The sequence below is a fragment of the Lactuca virosa genome, chromosome 1 (genome assembly GCF_052849685.1).
Source record: "Lactuca virosa cultivar CGN04683 chromosome 1, Lactuca_virosa_CGN04683_v6, whole genome shotgun sequence".
In the NCBI taxonomy this organism is placed as follows: domain Eukaryota; kingdom Viridiplantae; phylum Streptophyta; class Magnoliopsida; order Asterales; family Asteraceae; genus Lactuca; species Lactuca virosa.
This window is the reverse complement of record NC_136426.1, coordinates 153,572,428-153,592,950: the sequence shown is the minus strand read 5'-3', so window position 1 is coordinate 153,592,950 and position 20,523 is coordinate 153,572,428. Positions and strand designations below refer to the sequence as shown.

General features: G+C 30.9%; 1 protein-coding gene across 1 annotated transcript; it reads right to left on the bottom strand.

Annotated features, from left to right (window-relative positions):
* Positions 1-16,031: 16,031 nt before the first annotated feature.
* Positions 16,032-17,494, bottom strand: LOC145122241 (F-box/FBD/LRR-repeat protein At1g13570-like). The gene is made up of 3 exons (XM_079057877.1): positions 16,649-17,494; positions 16,398-16,568; positions 16,032-16,322 (listed from the first exon to the last, which is right to left on the bottom strand). Exons 1-3 carry the CDS (start codon positions 17,492-17,494, stop codon positions 16,032-16,034), a joined length of 1,308 nt encoding a protein of 435 aa, XP_078914003.1.
* Positions 17,495-20,523: the final 3,029 nt, after the last annotated feature.

Here is a 20,523-nt window from a genome sequence, read left to right as displayed (position 1 = left end):
GTCTTTAAGAAGAAGACAGAAATGGATGGGAAAGTGCACACTTATAAAGTGCGATTGGTTGCGAAGGGCTTTACTCAAACTCCTGGAGCTGACTATGATGAGACCATCTCACCAGTTGCGAAGATAAAGTCTATTAGGGTGATGCTAGCCATAGTTGCGTTTCATGACTATGAAATATGGCAGATGGATGTCAAAAACTCTTTCCTTAATGAGAACTTGGCTGAGGATGTTTACATGAGTCAGCCATAGGGTTTTGTCGATGCGAAGCATCCCAATAGAGTGTGCAAGCTTGAGAAATCCATTTATGTATTGAAACAAGCATCTCGCAGATGGAATCTTTGCTTCGATGAGAAAGTCAAAGAGTTTGGCTTTGCGAGGAGTGAGGATGTGTCCTGCCTATATATCAAAGCTATTGGGAGTATAGTGAGCTTCCTCGTATTGTATGTTGACAACATACTACACATAGGAAACGACATCCCAACCTTGCAGGAGTTTAAGTCCTGGCTTGGGAAGTGTTTCGCTATGAAGGACCTTAGAGAAGCTGCCTATATTCTAGGGATAAGGATAATGAGAAACAAGAGTAAGATACTAATAGGACTTAGTCAAAGTACTTACTTGGATAAAGTGTTGAAACGTTCAGCATGGACAATTCCAACAAGGGGGAGTTACCGATCCAAAGGAATACCAAAATGGGTAAGACTCAGAGTCCAAGTACAAAGGCTGAGATAGCAGAGATGAGCCGAGTACCTTACGCTTCCGCAGTCGACTCCATCATGTATGCTATGACTTGTACTTTCTCCGATGTGGCCTTCACTTTGAGTATGGTCAGCAGATATCAAGGGAACCATGGTAGAGCCCATTGGACCGTAGTCAAGAATATTCTCAAGTACCTACGAAGGACCAAGGAATGGTTTCTAGTTCTCGGTGGGAGTGCTGACTTGAGAGTACGAGGATACAGTGACACTAGTTTCCAGACTGATCGGGATAATTACCGATCACAGTCAGGCTGGGTCTTTACTCTCAATGGAGGAGTAGTAACATGGAAGAGTTCCAAGTAGGAAACGGTGGCTGATTCAACGTGCGAATCAAAGTACATAGCAGCGAGCGAAGCGTCAAAGGAGGCGATATGGCTAAAGAACTTCATCGGAGACTTTGGAGTTGTACCTGCCATAAAGGAGCCTATGGAGATTTTATGCGATAACGAAGGTGCGGTTGCCTTGACCAAGGAACCGAGGGATCATGGCAGATCCAGACATATCGACAAGAAATACCATTTTATCAGACATCGTGTGGAAGAGGGACTCCTCGTTGTGAAGAGGGTATCGTCGGAGGATAACCCAGCAGATCACTTTACGAAGGGACTGAGTAGGGTTAAGCACTTGCAGCACACTAGGAGCATCAGGCTGAAGGACGATATTAGTTTTTGTGATTAGATAGGATTAGAAACTTGTAATAGATAAATTGTAATCAACATTTGATGATTAAATGAAGGTGTATTATTTATGAGTAAAGTTACTATCTTGTGTTGATTATTTACTATTGTTTCATTTTGCATGTTTTGACTTCCTGAATAATAAGATTATTCGAAACCTCCACAGTCGATCATACATTGGAAGTAGGTATGAATGAAGACTGTCATGAATTGGCTTGTAGATTGTCTAAAGTGTTTAGACATAGCAAAAGTTTGTTGCAACGTTCATGAGTGCTTGTGAAATAAGATTTGAGCATTGGCTTAAACCCACAATTACCTGAATCATTTCATGGAATTTATCACGAGTGATTGTAAGACGATATTATCATATAGTCTTGAAACCGAGAGATATGAGTTGTTGTTTGAGAGTTGGTTGTGCATTGATAATGCGTAAACACATCAGTAACTTGATGTTATAAAACGCATTGTAGTGTATGATTTGATGAGCAAATAGTACAAGCATATGAGTCAAAGTTTATCTATTGCTCTTACCTCACAAGGGTAAGAGCGATATCTTGGGCTCCTCGATGATTTGGTTTTACTTATGTGTCGGGCCCGATCTGGACAAAGTTGATGTGTTCAACTAAGTTCTATGTCGAACAAATCAGAGATCGAGAAATTGACTGCTGGACAATAAGTATGACCATGTTCCATGTGATTGTCCACATGATATCTTGAGAACGGAGGACTATATGATCCCTTATATAAAGGATATGTCATTTGACTGGGTCAAGTTGACAAAGGATTTTGAGAGCTACGATTGCTGATCGAATCCTGAAATCATATTTGCAAATATAGTTATTAGACTTATCCAAGTGGGAGACTGTTGGATTAGGTGTCTAAGCTCATAACTATATTTGGTATGTACTTGACCCGATAGTAGCATGGTCCTTTTGGGTTGTCTTCAGCAAAGCAACTTGACTGGATGATTAGTGGAGAGAGAGGATAACATGGTTTATTAATATATTATATGAATAATATATTAAAGAAAAAAAAATCATATTAGTTAATTAATATGTTGTTCTAGAATTAATTTGGTGATCAAAAGATATTAATTGAACTTAGGGGACTGGATTGCAATTATTGGATAATTGAGTTTTTGGGATGTGAAACCCTAAGGATTAAGCGGGGACGAAATTAGAGTGGAAGCCCATCTAATTTTCGTCCAAGTCCTTTATTCTGGAAGGTTCTTTGGATTGCTTAAGGCCTAAGCTATCCGATTAGGGTTTTAACTGAAACCCTAGCAGCACAAGTATATAAGGACCTCTAGGGCATCAAAATTCGGTTACCAGAAAACCTAGAGAGTTCCATAGGCGAAATAGTGCCTCTTATCCCCTCTCTTCAAGATCATTCTTGCCTTGGTGTTTGTAAGCCATTAGAGGCATCACATTTGAGGTGCTAGGTTCTCACAAGCTTTTGAAGATTCAAGATCCTTGCTACAATCAAGAGATAACATTCTTACTTGGTTATTTATGTAGATCTCAAGTTTTGTAGTATGCTAGATTAGGGTTTACAAGTCTTGGATGAATTGCATGTACAAGAGAGAAACCTAGATCCAAGCTTTAGGGTTTTGTATGTGCACATAGGAATGTTCTTTTGTGCAAAACCCATCAGAAAGTTCTGAGCTTTCTACAACTGAAGGAGATCAATAAGGTCATCCGCAAACTACTGAAGCAGGCCAGTCTACTACTGGAGAACACAGCTCTAATGATAGAGATTAATCAGGTCAATCAGGTATATTAACTGACACCAAATCTCCACAGTTTTATGTGAGTGTGGTTTGACCTCATTAGCCTGCTGTTCAAACTGCAATTAGACATAAATTATGATTTATATGATATAACATAAAGTATTTATGCAATAATATGATTAAATCAAGTAGTTAGCATCGTGTCTTATCTGTGCTCAATATATAGTTTCTATCATATAGGGATTTTCCTAATGGTGAATTGATGAATGGCAGTTATGTAATTCTAACCAAATATAAACTAGTCTAAGCTTCTGTTTGGCATGTATTCATAGATCAACAACTTTTCATTTCCATCTAACAAGATTTCGGTGCTGAATTTTTGAAATGCAAATAACTTCAATTTTGAATTCGTCAAGTCCTTGACTTGATGTCATGGAGAGAAGATCATGCACCAAGCTGAAAAATATAGAAAATAAAATAATAATAATAAAAATTTTAAAGATACATATTGTCATACACCATGGCCATCAATCAGAAAGATTTAAAATCATTAAAGAAATCATAAATCGTTTGGTATTATAATGTATTTTGTAGCTTTTATTCTACTCATCCATAAATCTTTGAAACACCATATAACTCATTTTCTTCAAAGGCATTTATTTATCCAGGCATTATTTATTTGTGTATTACAACATCTTAGTTTAATTTCATTATATTATGACCTTATACTTTAAGTTTTATTTATCTAGGCATTATACTTTGACATATATATGCAATGATAGCATTGTACTTTTTAATTGTACAGTGATCTACTCCTACAATAGTTTTTGAAAAGCTTGATGAAATAGCAACATACCTTCATTTATTTGTGGATTATAGCATCTTACATTAATTTCTATTTATTATAGAATTGTACTTTTGTTTGTTTTTTATGAAAGCAATGTACTTTGAAAAATCTAGCCAAAGTAGTATTATACATTCAACTTCTTTCTTTTCACATTGCTATAACTAGTAGATTTTTCAAAGCATGATGCCATAACTGAAATCTTCTTAAAATGTTGAACACAAAATGATGCCTCAACATTCGTTTAATCTTTCTTTGGTATACTTAATTTAGTTTATTTTTCCATCTTATCACTATATTGCTTGAAATATGTTTCTATTTACCAATCAATTGATGAAAACAATGCTAATTTTGGTGAAATTTAATATTTTTTTATTAGGTGCTCAGAAGAAGGTAAGGGGTTATACTCAAAAGACCGAGAAATGGAACATGAGTAGCTCCCAAAAAACAACAGTGACATTTAATAGGTTCGGAAAACCGGTAGGAGATGAAGGAAATGAACTTGTACAATACCTTGGGACACTTGTGAGGATGACAAATCATGTTGGAATAGATAATGATGATTGTAGGAAGATCCCTATACAGATAAAAGAAGATATGTATTCTATGGTTAAGGTATGTATCTATTAACCAAAATTATATTGTATTTATAATTACACATAAGCTTTATTTGTAGGCAAAATTTTTTATTCATCCGGCTGAAACAAGTGAAATCAAGAAAGGGATCCTTTTTAGCATGGGGAAAATGGAGGAATTGTCATAACCTTTTATGATTCAAGTTTTACAATCGATCATATTGTGGCACAACAAACTGAGAAAGACAATAGGGTGAACCCAACTCAATTTAAATAACTTGTTACTCATTGGTTTACTCCACAATATCAAGTATATAGTTAGTTTCTTACAACATTATACTTTAAGAAACATAAGTGTTTCAAAGTATAAAATTCTAATAAGGAAAAAATAGAAAGTACATTGCTATTGTAAGTAAAAGATAAAGTAAATTTAGGGAAAATGATACAAAATCATTAGCCACTCCTAATTTTTTTATTTTTTTTCAAAGTTTGCTTTTGTGATTTTTTTAAGAATATGATATTTTGACTACCAAACCAGAATATTTTAACTGCTTTCCATTGTTACATATTGTTATTATCAATAAATAAATGCAAGTACATTGCTATTATATGTTCAGAAATGAAATTTGTTGATATTATGATTGATTATGTACAAAATAATTATGTAGAACATGTTTGATTTGAGGAGAGAGAGTCGCGCAAAGATGAAAGAGCCCAATGTTTCCAGGACAAAATTATTTGCTCGACTAGTTCACGAAGAGGTATTATTATATTATATTATATTATTTTGACTTATATTATTGTCTTATAGGAATTGAAAAATAGTGTATACCTATCATGCGGACAAATATATGTAAAAAACCCGCACTTGTAAAAATTGAAATATCATGAATGAAAAATCCGCTCAAGTTATGGTAATGATTACGTAGACATTCTATATACATGATTTTAATGAGTTCAAATAATTTACTCTTTGCTTCACTGTAAACCATGATATGTGTCCCACTTTTAAAGTATTAGAAACATACTTTGAAAGTACATTGCTATACTTTCATAGTATACAAACCAACTTTCAAAGTATGTTGCTATTAATTTGAAAGTGGGACAAAAATAATGGATGAGAAACACTTGTAATGTTTTTTGTATGTTGCTATTATGCAGGCTTCCCTAGAAGCCATTGAAAGAGACTCCTCAAGTGCCCTAGGATATGTAGATGATTTTTCAAATGATGACTACTCTAAAGTTAAAGGTCTAGAAAAAAGGGTATTAGATGTGTTGGAAGGATGTCGAACGTAAAAAATAAGGTTGTTTCTTGTTCTACTGATCCAAGTGTTGAACAACTAAAAACCATGGAAAAGGTTATGGTTAATATCATCCAAGAACATATCCCACATGCAAACTTGTCTGGAATTCTTAGCAATATGAACATATAGGTACATATATCATCTATAATTGCATTTGTCCTTTTCAATTACCCTATGAGCAAAAAAAACATTCATGCAAATTAGTCCATTACCACTTTCCCCATTCTGAATAATCTTCTTGGTGCACATATGTATCTTCTTAAATGCATTCTTTTGGTTCATTTGTACAAGAGTAGTAGAAGGTATTGAGATTTAAAGACTAATAGTATATGTTTTCATTAATTTGTTTCAGATGCCATGTATCACTTCTACAGTTCAACGCAACTCTAATTCAGTCAACCAAAGATCGTCTCCAAAAGTCATCATAACGATGGTAATCATTTTATGAGTTGTCGTATTTCATTTATTCTTAAAGATAGTTTATTGTGTTAAGTGTTATATTATATATTTTCTAAACTATGCCTTATTTCACTGGATATCGAATTGTCTTTGTTTGTTTTGGACAGGGAATAACTAGCATTGACTCTAGAGAGTACGATATGACACGATTTATTCAACCTATCATATCTTTGTTTTTGATTTTATTATATTTTTATATACATATATTCTTTTTAACTTTTGTTCATTACTTTACGTTTAGCATGTACTTAAACGTATTTAACATTTACTTAGATATTTGATTCAAAAGGTTTAAAAATATTGATGCAAAACAATGGAATTTATGTTATTTTCAATGTGCTATACTTTAATTATTTATTTCATTTTATATTATAGATGAAATTGTATTGTGGCAAATAAAAAAGTGCCAACAAAATATTAAAATATGTAACTAAAAGTAACATGAATTTTTGAATCACATGAGATTTTAATAGCACAAAATATATGTTACAAAAAACTTTTCTTCTACATGACACATAAATAAGTGCCACAATTTCTTTTTATTGTGGCAAATAAAAAAGTGCAACTAAATATTAAAATGTGTAACTAAAAGTAGCATAAATTATTGAATTAAATTAGCATTCAATGGCACAAAATATGTGCCACAAAAAAAAATCTTCTATTGTGACAAAAAAAATGGCACTAAAAACCTAAAAATTGCAGCAGCAGTCACTAAAAGGTTTTAGTGGGAGCATTTATAGTGACATTTATTACATGTGCCGCTGATTCTCTAAGAAGCCTTTAGTGACATTTTTTTGGGCTTTTAGTGACACTTTTTGTGTGCCACTAAATGACATATTTTTTGTAGTGAGTATAAAGGAACGGGCGACACTATATAATCATTTATGATTATAACAGACCTGCCGTGCTGGTACGACGGAGGGTTAGAATGGCAGATGTGAAAAATGTGGCTGAGGTTGCATTTCAAGATATCTATTTTATTTTTAATCTCAACGGAACCTACCCCTCTCTCTTTTTGTGTGTGTGTGTGTATATATATATATATATATATATATATATATATATATATATATATATATACACCCTTTTTTTCTAAGTCATTGTTATAACTTCTAATGATTTAGAAACGGTGAATATAAATAAATTTCTTTCAAAGTGATTACATGATAACCAAATATCTATAACGTAACATTAGGGGCATAGCTACTTTGTATGTAGGATCCTAGGACCTACCTATTTTTCTAGGGAATAATAACTTGTCATGGTAATCATCTTTATCGTTTTGTTCATATTTAGGTAACTTCTTTATTTTTGTACATATTTGACCATTTAACTTGTTATATGTGTTCACATATTGCCGTTGTCACCAGCTATAGCAGGCGACGATGATAATATGTGAACAAATTAACAAATTAAACAGCTAAATCTATACAAAAGAAATTGTCTAAATATGAACAAAATGAAAAGTCAATTACCCTGATAAATCATTTTCCCCACTTTTAATAGCGATTTTATTTTTTATATTTGTTTTTATTATTTTTTTTCAAATGTTATTTGTATAATATCCTTAACTTCCTAAATATTAATTAGATATTTATCAGTTTTAAACTTTACTTTTTAAATAATGAATATGATTTTGTTTTGTTAAATATTTTATATAGCCTCTTATAATTTTTTTCTTTTGTTTTTAAGAATACACAATATTTTTAAAGTAAATAGTATCTAACAATAAAATTAAATAAATTAAATTTGTAACAATAATTATTGAGGGTCTTTAAAAAAATAAAAAGAAAATATTACTTAGCAAATAAAAAAACAAAAAAAGACTATATAATGTAAATGTATGAAAATTATTCCAACTTTTTAATACTTTTTAATTAGAAGTTTAGAACCTTTTAATTTTTTTAATATAATGTTTTAAACTAATAGTTAACGAAACTATTTAAAATGATATGAAAAAAATATTAAATTGTCATACAAAATCTATGAAGCACTTTATAAATGTTGTAAAATAATGTTTAGAAATAAATGTATGAAAGTTATAAAAAAGTTGCATGAAAAAAAAAACAAGTTAAAAACTTGTAAGAAAAATTTAAAACATTTATAAAATATATGGTTTAAAAGCACTTGTATTAAAATTATATGATAGTATAAAAAAAAGTTTTTTAAAAAATTATAAGAAAAGTTTAAAACATTGTATTAGAAAAACCTATAGGAAAAAATATCATAAAAATGTTGTAAGAAATTATAAAAAATCTTAAGAAATTTATAAACAAAATTGTGCACATTTAGACAACTTTCTTTTTTTGTATACATTTGACCATTTAACTTGTTTAATATGTTCACATATTACCATTGTCACCTACTATAGTAGGTGACAATGGTAATATGTGATGACATTTAACAAGTTAAATGGTCAAATATGTACAAAAAAAATAAATTTACCTAAATGTGAACAATACGAAAAAGTAATTACCCTCGCAAGTCATTTTCCCATTTTTCTAAATATTAATACTAAGATCTATATATGAAAAAATGGTGACATAACTTATTATTTTTGAAGGATTTACCTCATAATTAATCTTTGTCAAAAAAATTTATTAACCTATATTTTATATATTCTAATCCATTTAAAATAGCCCAATGCCCCAATCCATTTTAAATTTGTTCAATTAGGCAATAGTTCAATCCATTTAAAATTAACAAAAAAAAAAAGATTCATGAAACATGATCACTAATCGACATCTCCAAACGCTTAACACCTCATCATGTTCTCCTTGACCTCATCGATGGATCCCACTGTCTATCCTCCGACCAAGCTACTAGTCACCATCTACCCCTCCCTCGTCCACACCACTACTTTTTGTTTGTATTTTATATATTTCAATTTTTGAATGATATATTTAATATCGTATATTGAAAAAAATTGTCTTAGAAAATATAATAATGATATAATTATAAATATATTTCAAAATATAAGACCTCGTAGGTTCGATGTAAGAACTTTATAATAACCACTAAAGTTATGTTTTAAATATTTTAAATCATTCGACTCGACCCGACACAACTAGTATTTTTTACTCTTTCATTTTTTCTAGTTTCATTTACATAAGGAACCATGTGGTTTTTGGTTATACATTCGCCACTGCGCAACATTAAATCACTATTAGATCAAGATCTCACACAGTGATACTTCAAAAAACTATAGCAACATGAATCACAATTTATTGAAAACGATTTAACTTAAAAATTGTATTTATTTTTAAAAAACGAAAGCAATCAAATTTTTAAACAACTCGTTTTTTTTGTTTTTCGATAGATATAACGTTGAGAAACTCATCAAACCGCAAACATACCAAATAAACCACCTGCATCAAACCGCACTGCATAACGCGCTTTTGAACACCTATGGTGCGGTTTCAAAAATATTCAAATCGCATATGTAGTGTTGTTTGCGGTTTTGACTCTAAACTAGCAACATAATATTAAAAATTATTATTTCAAATATAACAATATAATAATTTTTAAACATATATTTATAAATGTTTTTAAGTATATACTTATATTCGTAATACATGGCCATTCACCTAGTTTACGACACAAGTTAAATATAATTTTGTAACATTTTAGAAGATATTAATGCGAAATTACAATCGTGCATTGCAATGTTGTAAATATGACATGTTTTAAAGAATAGTCACATTTGTACACGAAGAAGATTTTTCAAAGAGTTTACGAGTCTTGCTTGTCCGTTTTGAGACATGAAGCCAATTCCGAGTTTTGCAATTTGCATTATGATTAAGAGATATTTCCATATGCCCTTTTAATTGAAAATTGAAGAAATTTCTGAAAAAAAATCATTAAATATGGGGAACCATTTTTGGCACTATAAAAGTTCTGAATTTGTGGCTAGCTATACTATATAGGTATCTTTGTGATTTTCTACAATTATTACTTTCAATGCTAACCAAGTATCATTAATGCAATATGTATACACTAATATCGATGGTGGAATACCCACTATCGTTAAACATTCCATATGCTTTGTCATTGACAAAACCAAGCACCCTTTAGCCAAAACTAAAACCTTCAGCGGTAGTTTTAAATTGCAAAACTTGAGCTTTCATTCAAAATCCAAAACACCGTCTCTTCTTCGTACGGACAACTATTCACATGTGTTATCACACACCAAATGGAACAAAAAACCAAAAATGAGGACAACATTTCAAAATTGTATCATAATGCAAATATGCTCATAAGGTAGAGCGTTTAAACTTACTTTACAATGTTGATAAACATTCTTACAAAATTATGTCGGGTTTAATTAGAGTAGATCACTTCTACTTTTGGTGATGCTCGTGGGAATCACATAACATCCTTACAGATGTCAATTATTTTTTTAGCATTAAGAGCTCTACGTGTTGTGATGGTAAACTTCTGGAGAGAAAGGGAATGAGCAAGAAGCAGCTTTATAAAAAACAATTCCGATTTTGATCCTTCTAAACATTCTATCATCACAGTTTGCAATCGATTCAATGTACAGTCCATACAGTTTGTGGATTCCAAATGATTTGAAGTTGGTTCCACATCATAATGAATGGCTTGGGAATTCTGAAAAAACATAAAAATGCAACACTAGTTTGCATCCAACTTTAGTAAATATACTTTTAGCACTCGTTGCTTTACCATCTTGAAGGACATCACAGACAGACTTTCTAGATTTGGGGAGTTTCGAAGCAAACAAAGAGCACCATGAAGTTGATCCAAATCATCAAGTTTAACATCTACAAAGAACAATCTCTTCAAACTATTGCCGGATGCGCAAGCCATTTTGGAATCTTTTCTGCAATCAAAGCCTGTGAAGCGAAAGTGAGATATTAACTTACCTACACAAAACACCAAAGTTTAAACATTAAAAGTTCACTTTGTATCATACCTTAAAGAAAACACCGTCGAGATATAAAACTACAATTTTGGGTAAGTTACTTAACATAATGGGCAATGTTGTTTTTTTAACTTGTACATTATTTTCTATGGGTTTCTGAAAAGATATACAAATCAGAGTAAGGCTTGGACTCTGCAATAAGCGAAGTAACATGGCGTCAGGACAACGTATGACAATCAAAGCCTGCAGTTTTGTAGCGTTGATGTTGAAATTGTATGTGAATGTATGTGAAGACTAAGTTGGTCAGGAAGGATGGTAAACTGTTGCTAGTAAAGGGCCACAACTTTGAGATAAATCAAAGGTTGGTGAAGAGAGTTGAAGAGAATGATACTCCCCATGTTGACTATATTGCTTCTCTTTTGGATACGAAGCTTCAAACTTTGTTCTTCAAGTTATCTCTTTTTGAGGTTGTTTCGAATAACGATGCTAATTGGAAACAATGAGGATATGGAGGTAATATCAACATTGTGAACCCTTATGTTGTTCAAAATATGAAAAAGATGTATGAGGTTGCAAGGAAGATAGTTATTGGTACTTAATCTTTGGGAAACAATCGGAAGGTATTATTCCTGTTATTCCAACCGAAGCTTCTGGTTATGGTATTTTGAAGATTTTTAATGAACTACAAGTTAATCTTAATGATGAAGAAGCACAAGCGAAGAATGATGAGGATCTTGAAAGGTTGCAATAGTTGGAAATTGAATTACAATAGCAAGAAGCAAAGAAAAGAGAAAATGAGGACATTAAAAGCTTTTTGGCCTGAGCAGAATGTTAATTGAATGATGAATGAGGCTATCAAAAATTTGTAGAAGTATTGGTTGCATCCTAGATCATCATTCCTATTTGAGAATAAAGTGGATTGTTAATTGGACTTTCCTATGACTGCAAAGGCTTTTCTGTTCAAAAGTTTTTCACACATTGTTGGTGTTCCTTTAAACAATAGTACTAAGAAGAAAAAGCTATTTGAGTTCTATACTTTGCAGTATATGGATCAATACAAAGGAAGGAGTTTGAAGAAGATTGTTTCTATCAAAGAGTTTCAAGCCGAAAGCTGCATGAATGATGAATTCGTGAATTATAAATTTAAAGCTTTAAGGGACAGTAATCATGAGGAGTTTTTTTCTCCTTCGATGATTTACCTATAATGAACGCTCATGATTGGTTTGTGTTGTTTATGATCTTCAACAAATAAAAGGACAAGTATATGAATCAGACTCTTCATTTGAAGAAGATGATAAGATCATTGAAGTTTGTAAAATAGATGTGGAGTTTGTTGATGTTGTGAAGAAGAAGACATTTGTTGGTTGCAGTCTTTAAACAAATGACATAGAGAACATGAAGGATGCGTAAATACAATAAGAGCCTTAGAGAGTTGCATACAAAACTTATGAGAACAAGATTATGAAGAACAAGATGTTGTACTAGTAAGATAAGCACTGCTACAAGTCTTCTAACCTAAATAACATACTTTCAAAGGTGGAGCTTTGCAAGGTGAATCTGACGTTTGAAACCAAACAAGTGTCCGAAATGCTAAGATGATGGATTACGATATAGACTGTAGTGATTGCTTTTGCTTCGCAAGTTTTTAAAGAAATCAAGTGAAGACTCCTTTCACAACTCAACACAAAGTGGGGGGGGGGGGGGGGGATTGATATGACTTAAAATGTATATATGTTGTGTTTAAGTTGTAATGAGAAAGGTTTGTTAGTTTTATATATTAACTCTTTAGTTTGTAATTACGAAAACATGTTTCATTTCGTAGTGCTTTGGACCCTAAGCTTCACAATTAATGTGCTTAACAGTTTTACCGGATGTCACTACTTAGGTGTCTTATTTTTATTTGTCCATCTCTAACTGACTCCCTGGGTTGTGAACCTATATAAATGGAATGTTAGTTAGATAGAGAGAATACCTTTTTCCAGGTTCTTACTGTAACATGTAATTGAGCTTTGTATTCTCTAATCGAAAATTGGATCTTATTTACTTGTTTGTGTTCATTCAATAGTTCATTTCAAATATGATTTTTATCTTTTAGAATCTATTCGATCCTACAACTTTCCATCATTTTATTATTCTTATTCTTATTAATTTTTTATTAATTAAATTCCTAAATTCCTAAAATACGCGAATAAATAGTTAAAACGAGTGACTAAAATAATTATTACTAAAGTTAAACGAACGCAGAACTAAAATGAGGCAAATGAAGAAGATATATGCATGTTGCAATGAAGAAGATGAGAACTGGGTTTTGTCGGCAGTTGAAAATGAGCTTAGTAACTACGATGAGGAATAATGGAAGTCGGAAGTTAATGACGTCCAAGAAGTTTTATAATATTTGATTAGGTTTAATCCTAGTCTTTAATTTAGGAAGAATATTTTAGTACAATCATATGAAATTTTTATATCTAGATAAGTTTTTAAATATAATATTAATTTAAACCTAGTTAAATTATGAGTTGGAATATAGATATGAGTTTTATAGTTTGAAGTGAATATATTTGTAATTTTAAAACTTATAAGGGTATATAAATAATATTTTAAGCTTGTAAAGATATGAATAAAAATCTCCCTTTTCAAAAAATAGGTATTAATGGAGCATTGCATGAATTTACCATCAAAGATGTTACTTTTTTCTTATACGATCTTTTTGGATCAATTTTTAAAAAATAACCATATTAAAACGACATGTTTTAGAATTAATTATTTTTGGATTTTAGTTTATATCACAATGTCATAAAGACTTTTGAGATGTGATATAAAGTCATCTAAAATGATATATTAGACATAGTTGCATTTTAGACTGATATTTTGTACATTTCAAACAATATTTTAATTTTCAAATATGATATTTTTAATTTGTTTTAGGGTTTTATTTTAATTTTATCTAGGTTTAAGGTTTATTATATGAATACATAATTTTGTTGTTGAAATTATGGGTTGTTTAGGATTTCTTTTTGAACTCAAAATATTTTTTGACAAATATATTTATTCACTTGTGGTGGTGGCAAAATTAGTTTTTAAAAAAGTGTTTAGTTTTAGTGATGAAAAAATTAATAAGTTAAAAAGTGTATGAATTAAAATTTTCTCTTTTATACTATTATGGTTGAAAAGATAAAAAAAGTTGTAAAAAGCCAAAATTTTCCATGTTTTTTAAATCTTATTTTTAAAGCTAATGGAAAACCCACTATTAAAAGTGTTTTTGAATATGTCACACGTTTTTTTTTACTTATTAGCTTTTCACATAGACAATAAACTAATAATTTATTTTGAAAAGCAATCTCAAACACCCCATTAATTCATATAATTTAGAAGGAATATTCTTTTTAGGAAGAAAATGTGAACTGTAAATTTATCTAAACATAATTTGCTTATATCTATTATAGATGCAATGATTCTTCCAAAAGAATTGTGTGTGAAAATTGCAACACAAATCTTGATGAATTATTTGTTATTTCGTCCTACATATAAAGAATAAGAACATACATTCAATATTATTTTTCCATTTTTCTTTATAATTGTAGCTGCTAAGTTGTGTTTAACGCGTTATTTGTTTATAAAGTAAGGATTTAAAGGTTGTTTCCATAACCAAGCAAAGTCTTTAAATCATGAAATTTCTTTTGGATGACAAATTCTTTTTCCTTACATATGTTAGTGGCCCGCAATATTGTTGCCCACAATGGTATGTGTTCGATATTTAAATGTCCAACAATAATAACAACTGTCTTACAATATTTGTAGACCCCCCCTCCCCCCCCCCCCCCCCCCCCAAAAATAATAATAATAATAATAATAATAATAATAAGTAAATAAAAATAAATAAACTAAAAACCCTATGTGGATCCTGCTTAGCACGACCCTCACATCTCTAACAATTTAATATTAAAATTATTATTTCAAACATAATAATGACGTGATAATTTGTAATAACATATATATTCATATATAATTTAAGTATATAATTGTATTTTCCATAACGCATTGGCATTCGTCTAGTTTACAATAAAATTTAAATATAATTCTGTAACTTTTTACAACATTGTAATGCATACAACCGTGCAATGCAAAGGCAAGGCAAAGTTGTAAATTTCACATTTTAAAAAAATAACCATATATTTGTACACAAAGAAAACATGTTCAAAGAATTTAGGAGTCTTGCTTGCCCATTGCGAGACATGAAGCAAATTCCAAGTGTTGCATTATGATCAAGAGATATTTTGATATGATTTGCACTTTAGTTTGAAAATTTAACAAATTTCTAAAAAAAAAAAATACCTTAAATATGGTGAACCATTGTTTGGCACTAGATTAGTTCCGAATTTGTGGCTATACTATATGAGTATTTTTGTGATTTTCTCTGATTATCACTTTCAACATTAACCAAGTATCATTAATGCAAAATGAATGGTGTGATACCCAGTATTATTCACCAATATTCCATATTCTTTGTCATTAACAAAACCAAACACCCTTTAGCCACACCTAAAACCTTTAATGGTAGTTTTAAATTGTAAAACATAGCTTTCATTCAAAATCCTAAAGATCGTCTCTTCTTCCTACGTACAACTATTTACATGTGTAATCAATTATCACACACCAAATGGAAGCAACGGAAGCAAAAATCAAAACGAGTAGGAACATTTCAAATTACATGATAATGCAAATATGCTCATAAGGTAGAGAGTTTAATTTTTAAACCTACTTTACAATGTTGTTAAACATTCTTAAAAAATTATGTCTACAGGTTTAACTAGAGTAGATCACTTCTGCTTTTCGTGATGCTCGAGGGAACCGCATAACATCCTTACAGATGTCAATTATTTTTTTAGCATTAAGAGCTCTACTTGTTGTGATGGTAAACTTCTGGAGAGAAGGGGAATGAGCAAGAAGCAGCTTTATAAAAAGCAGTTCCGGTTTTGATCCTTCTAAACATTCTATCTTCACAGTTTGCAATCGATGCAATCTACAATCCAAACGGTTAGGGGATTCCAAATGATTTGAAGCTGGTTCCACATCATAATAAATAGCTTGGGGATTCTGAAAAAACATAAAAATACAACAATGGTTAGCATCCAACTTTAGTAAATATACTTTTAGCACAAGTTACTTTACCATGTTGAAGGACATCACAGACAGACTTTCTAGTTTTGGGGAGTTTCGAAGCAAACAAAGAGCACCATGAAGTTGATCCAAATCATCAAGTTTAACATCTACAAAGAACAATCTCTTTAAACTATTGACCGGATGCGGAAGCCATTTTGGAATCTTTTCTGCAATCAAAGCCTGTGAAGCGAAAGTGAGATATTAACTTACCTAAAGAAAAGACCAAAGTTTAAACATTAGAAGTTCACTTTGTATCATACCTTAAAGAAAAAACCGTCGAGATATAAAACTACAATTTTGCGCAAGTTACTTAACATAATGGGCAATGTCGTTTTTTCAACTTGTACATTATCTTCTATGGGTTTCTGAAAAGATACACAAATCAGAGTAAGGTATGGACTCTGCAATAAGCGAAGTAACATGGCGTCAGGACAACGTATGACAATCAAAGCCTGCAGTTTTGTAGCATTGATGTTGAAATTGTAAACATTTGTGCACCAAGACATGGACAACTTCTTAAGCTGTGGTAGGTTGATCTGAGTTCCACACAAATTAGCCCTAAAATCAATATTCCAGAGTTCAAGATCATTAAGATTGAGAAATCCTTCAATCTTAAGTGGTGGCTTAAAGAAACAGTTTCTCAGTTTCAACTTTGTCAATTCTAGACAAGAAAACACATAAGAAGGAAGTTCATAACGTTGATTTGAATCAGTAAGAATGAGTTCCCTTACTCCGTTTCTTGATAAGAGCATCATCCATTGATCAACTTCTTCGAAACTATCATCAAACTCATATTTAGGTGGTATATGGAGAAGAAATTTCGAGATAGGACCCTTGTGAAGGATCAGAACTTTGTTTATGATCCTTGTAAACCCATTACCACCAAAAGCTCCGTATTTTGCATATTTTCTGAAGAACTGCTTGTCAAAAACCAGCGCCCTCATTTTGGTCCATCTGTACCTCCACTTTTTTGATAAAATGCTTGTCTTGACAACGTCTGGAACAGGAAGTCCCTCTAAGATTGACTCTATCAAGTGTTTAGGCAAGTTACTGATTCTATCTTCCTCAACACAAGTTACAAGCCCCTCGCTATGATTCTCTGTCATTAGATCCAGAAGAAAATAGGATAAAATTATTTAAAAGAAAATACAAGGCAATAAGAAAAATGGATCAACTTGACATGTCAGGATATTAGTTTTCTTAATTTCCTTAATTATAAATGGAGGATCTCAGGATCTGTAACATAACTCATGATAAAGAAATTGTTTTATTTACACAACTCATGATTTAATGGTTGTAAGCATTTTTTCCAGGAAATGTAACTCATATATAACAACTTGCATGATAACAAAATCCTAACTTAAAACAACTTGCATGATAACAAAAATATACATTCTACTGGCAAAAAACTAGATTTCATCCTTCATATTCGAACTCATGTAACAAAATCTTCTGAAAATCGGTTTCCTTATTTCTATTTTCCAGTGGATACGTTGTTATTGATAATCGACTACCCAAAAAACAGAGTTTATGAAGATTACAAACTTACCCATCTTACAATGGAAAGCAGCAAGTCGTTTATTCGTCGGGGTAAGATGTCGAAGAATTGGTGATTAGGGTTTACTATCCACCAGTCATATAACTTGATATTGGATCCTGAAGTCTCGTTTTACCCCTTACCTTACGATCTGTTGAAGTTTCCGTTCACATACTTACATATCACATCCTAAATTAAACCCCGAAATTAGATTTTTTTTTATTTTTTATTTATTAGTATTTGTTTTTTAAAAACAAAAATTGATATTATTTTTTTTAGTAATTTATTTTATTTTTTCATATTTTTATTTTATTTTTTAATTTTCGATCGATTTGATAATTGTTTTTGATATTTTTCAAAAAATATAAAATATATGAATACGTTAGAGTATATTACAATTTTGGAGTTTTTTTATTTTCTTTTATTTTTAGAATTTTTATTATTTATTATTTTTCTAATTTTTTTATTATTTTTATTGAAGTAAATAAAAAAAGTTATGACTTCAAAAGAATGAAAAAATATAATGAAAAAAAAAGTCGTTTTTAAGTTTTCTTTTATTTAGTCATTTTGACATTAAGTTTAGATCAAAAATAATAAATTATGTAGGCATTTATATGTAAACTTATTTATTACTAATTTTAGCCTTCTATATATTTATCACTGTTGTAAAAATCCCGACTAGGTCCCGATTCATCCCTAGGCGCTACTCGACCTATTAGAGGGCGCCTAGCGATTAATCCCTGCATACATAATGATATTAGTCATATTTAATTTTTTAAAATTCAACAAATTAGCAATTAATGGTACCCGATTAATCCCCCGATTAATCTCTGGCTAGCCGATTAATCCCTTGACCACAGTCCACCGACTAGCTAACGTCGAGCGTTTTTTGCAACCTTGATATTTATATTTGTAATTTTCATCCAACTTATTTAATTTTTTTCATTCTTTTGAAGTTAAAATTTTTCCATTTCTTGAATAAAAATAAAAAATACATTAGAAAAACCATAAATAACCAAATATATTAAAAAATATATATAAAACAAAAACTCAAATACCAAAATTATAATATACTCTAATATATTCATACAATTTACTTTTTTTTTTTAAAATGTCAAAAAAGTTATAAAAATTGAGGAAAAATAAAAAAAGATACAAATAAATTTTACAAATAAAAAATACGAAAAAAAAAATTAAAATGAAATTTAGTTTTGAATAAAAAAATTGAAAAATTGAAAAAAAAAATTAGTTTTATTAAAAAAGTTCAAAGTTTAAGTTCTCATTTAGCATGGTCTGAAGTTTAGAGACTAATTTAGGATTTCACATGGGCAAGGGAACCAAGTAACCGACTACAGTAGGTTGTAAGTGGCAAAATGAGTCGAAACTTAAACTTAGGGTTCAACTTCACGTGATCCGATCTTCAATCGCTAAATCGAATAATTTTTTATAATTTGATGGTCAAATAAATCAAAACTCTTTGTTTTCATTATTGAACAAGACATATGATTACCAATAATGTTTTGAAACTCATGCATTTTTTTTATAATTCCATAAAATTCTCAATTAGTTGCCAATATTTTGAGAATATTATATAATTGGTCCTATAAAATTATGTAACAATTCTTTTATTTGAGGATATTATAAAATTGGTCCTAAGATATAACACCTAATCCTAGTAAACATTTTTTCTGAACCTTTGCTCGAAATTTTAGTTTAAACCCTGGTCACAACGTGAGCACTTATGTGTCACGACGTGACCACGATGGAAGAAAACACACATATCTTTAAATGGTCACGACGAGACCACTTATAGGTCACGATGAGAGACTTGTTGCGATCTAAACCCTAATTTCAAAGATTTTTCTCGTATTTAAAGGAAGTGAGGGCTATTAACCCACCTTCAGCCTCTGTCACCTCCTAACACTCCCCTTTGAAACCTTAATTCTCCATAATTGATTTTGAGCTCCATTTGTAGTGATTTCTAGCAATGAAGAAGTGGAAGAGCATTGGGTACATCATCTCAACTTGCATGCCTCACCATTATCTTTTATTACACTCTGGACCCTTGTGAGTATTCAGAGTTCCTTAATTTATGATTACAAGTGCTTAGATATAGGTTTCCCAATGGTTTTCTTCATGTTCTGGTTAGTAGGAGTGTTAGGGTTTTATAAAGTTGTCAACTTTATGGATCCCGATGGTCCATTTGTGGTTAGAGGTCATGAATATAAAGTTTTATAAAGCCTTGGGTTTTTGCATGAGATCTTGGCCCTATTTTGCACCATTTTAGACTTAGCTTGTGTTGAGACATTCATTGGACAAATATGTCTACAAAGCCACGATTTTTATGATATTCTGAAGTAGATAAGACCTTCTCGAAGTTTTGGTTGCATGGCTGAAAGGATTATGAGCTTTATACATCAATATGTCCGGAGCGCTTATCATGACATGATATGTAGGGTGTCTCGACGTCAGAATGAAAGTATCACGACTGTTTTGTTTTATTAAGGTCACAACGTGATGACTGACTAGGTGACTATGCAGTGTTGACTTTGATCGTTGACTATTGACTTTGACCAAGCTTGACTCTACGTCTTTTAA

Bases quoted from the DNA above. Each gene is read 5' to 3' on its own strand.
- LOC145122241 (XM_079057877.1), bottom strand. From the start codon at position 17,494: ATGACAGAGAATCATAGCGAGGGGCTTGTAACTTGTGTTGAGGAAGAT. The intron at 16,569-16,648 runs GTATGATACAAA...TTCGCTTCACAG, and splicing joins TCGACGGTTTTTTCTTTAAG to GCTTTGATTGCAGAAAAGAT. The intron at 16,323-16,397 runs GTAAAGTAACTT...ATGTTTTTTCAG, and splicing joins CTGTGATGTCCTTCAACATG to AATCCCCAAGCTATTTATTA.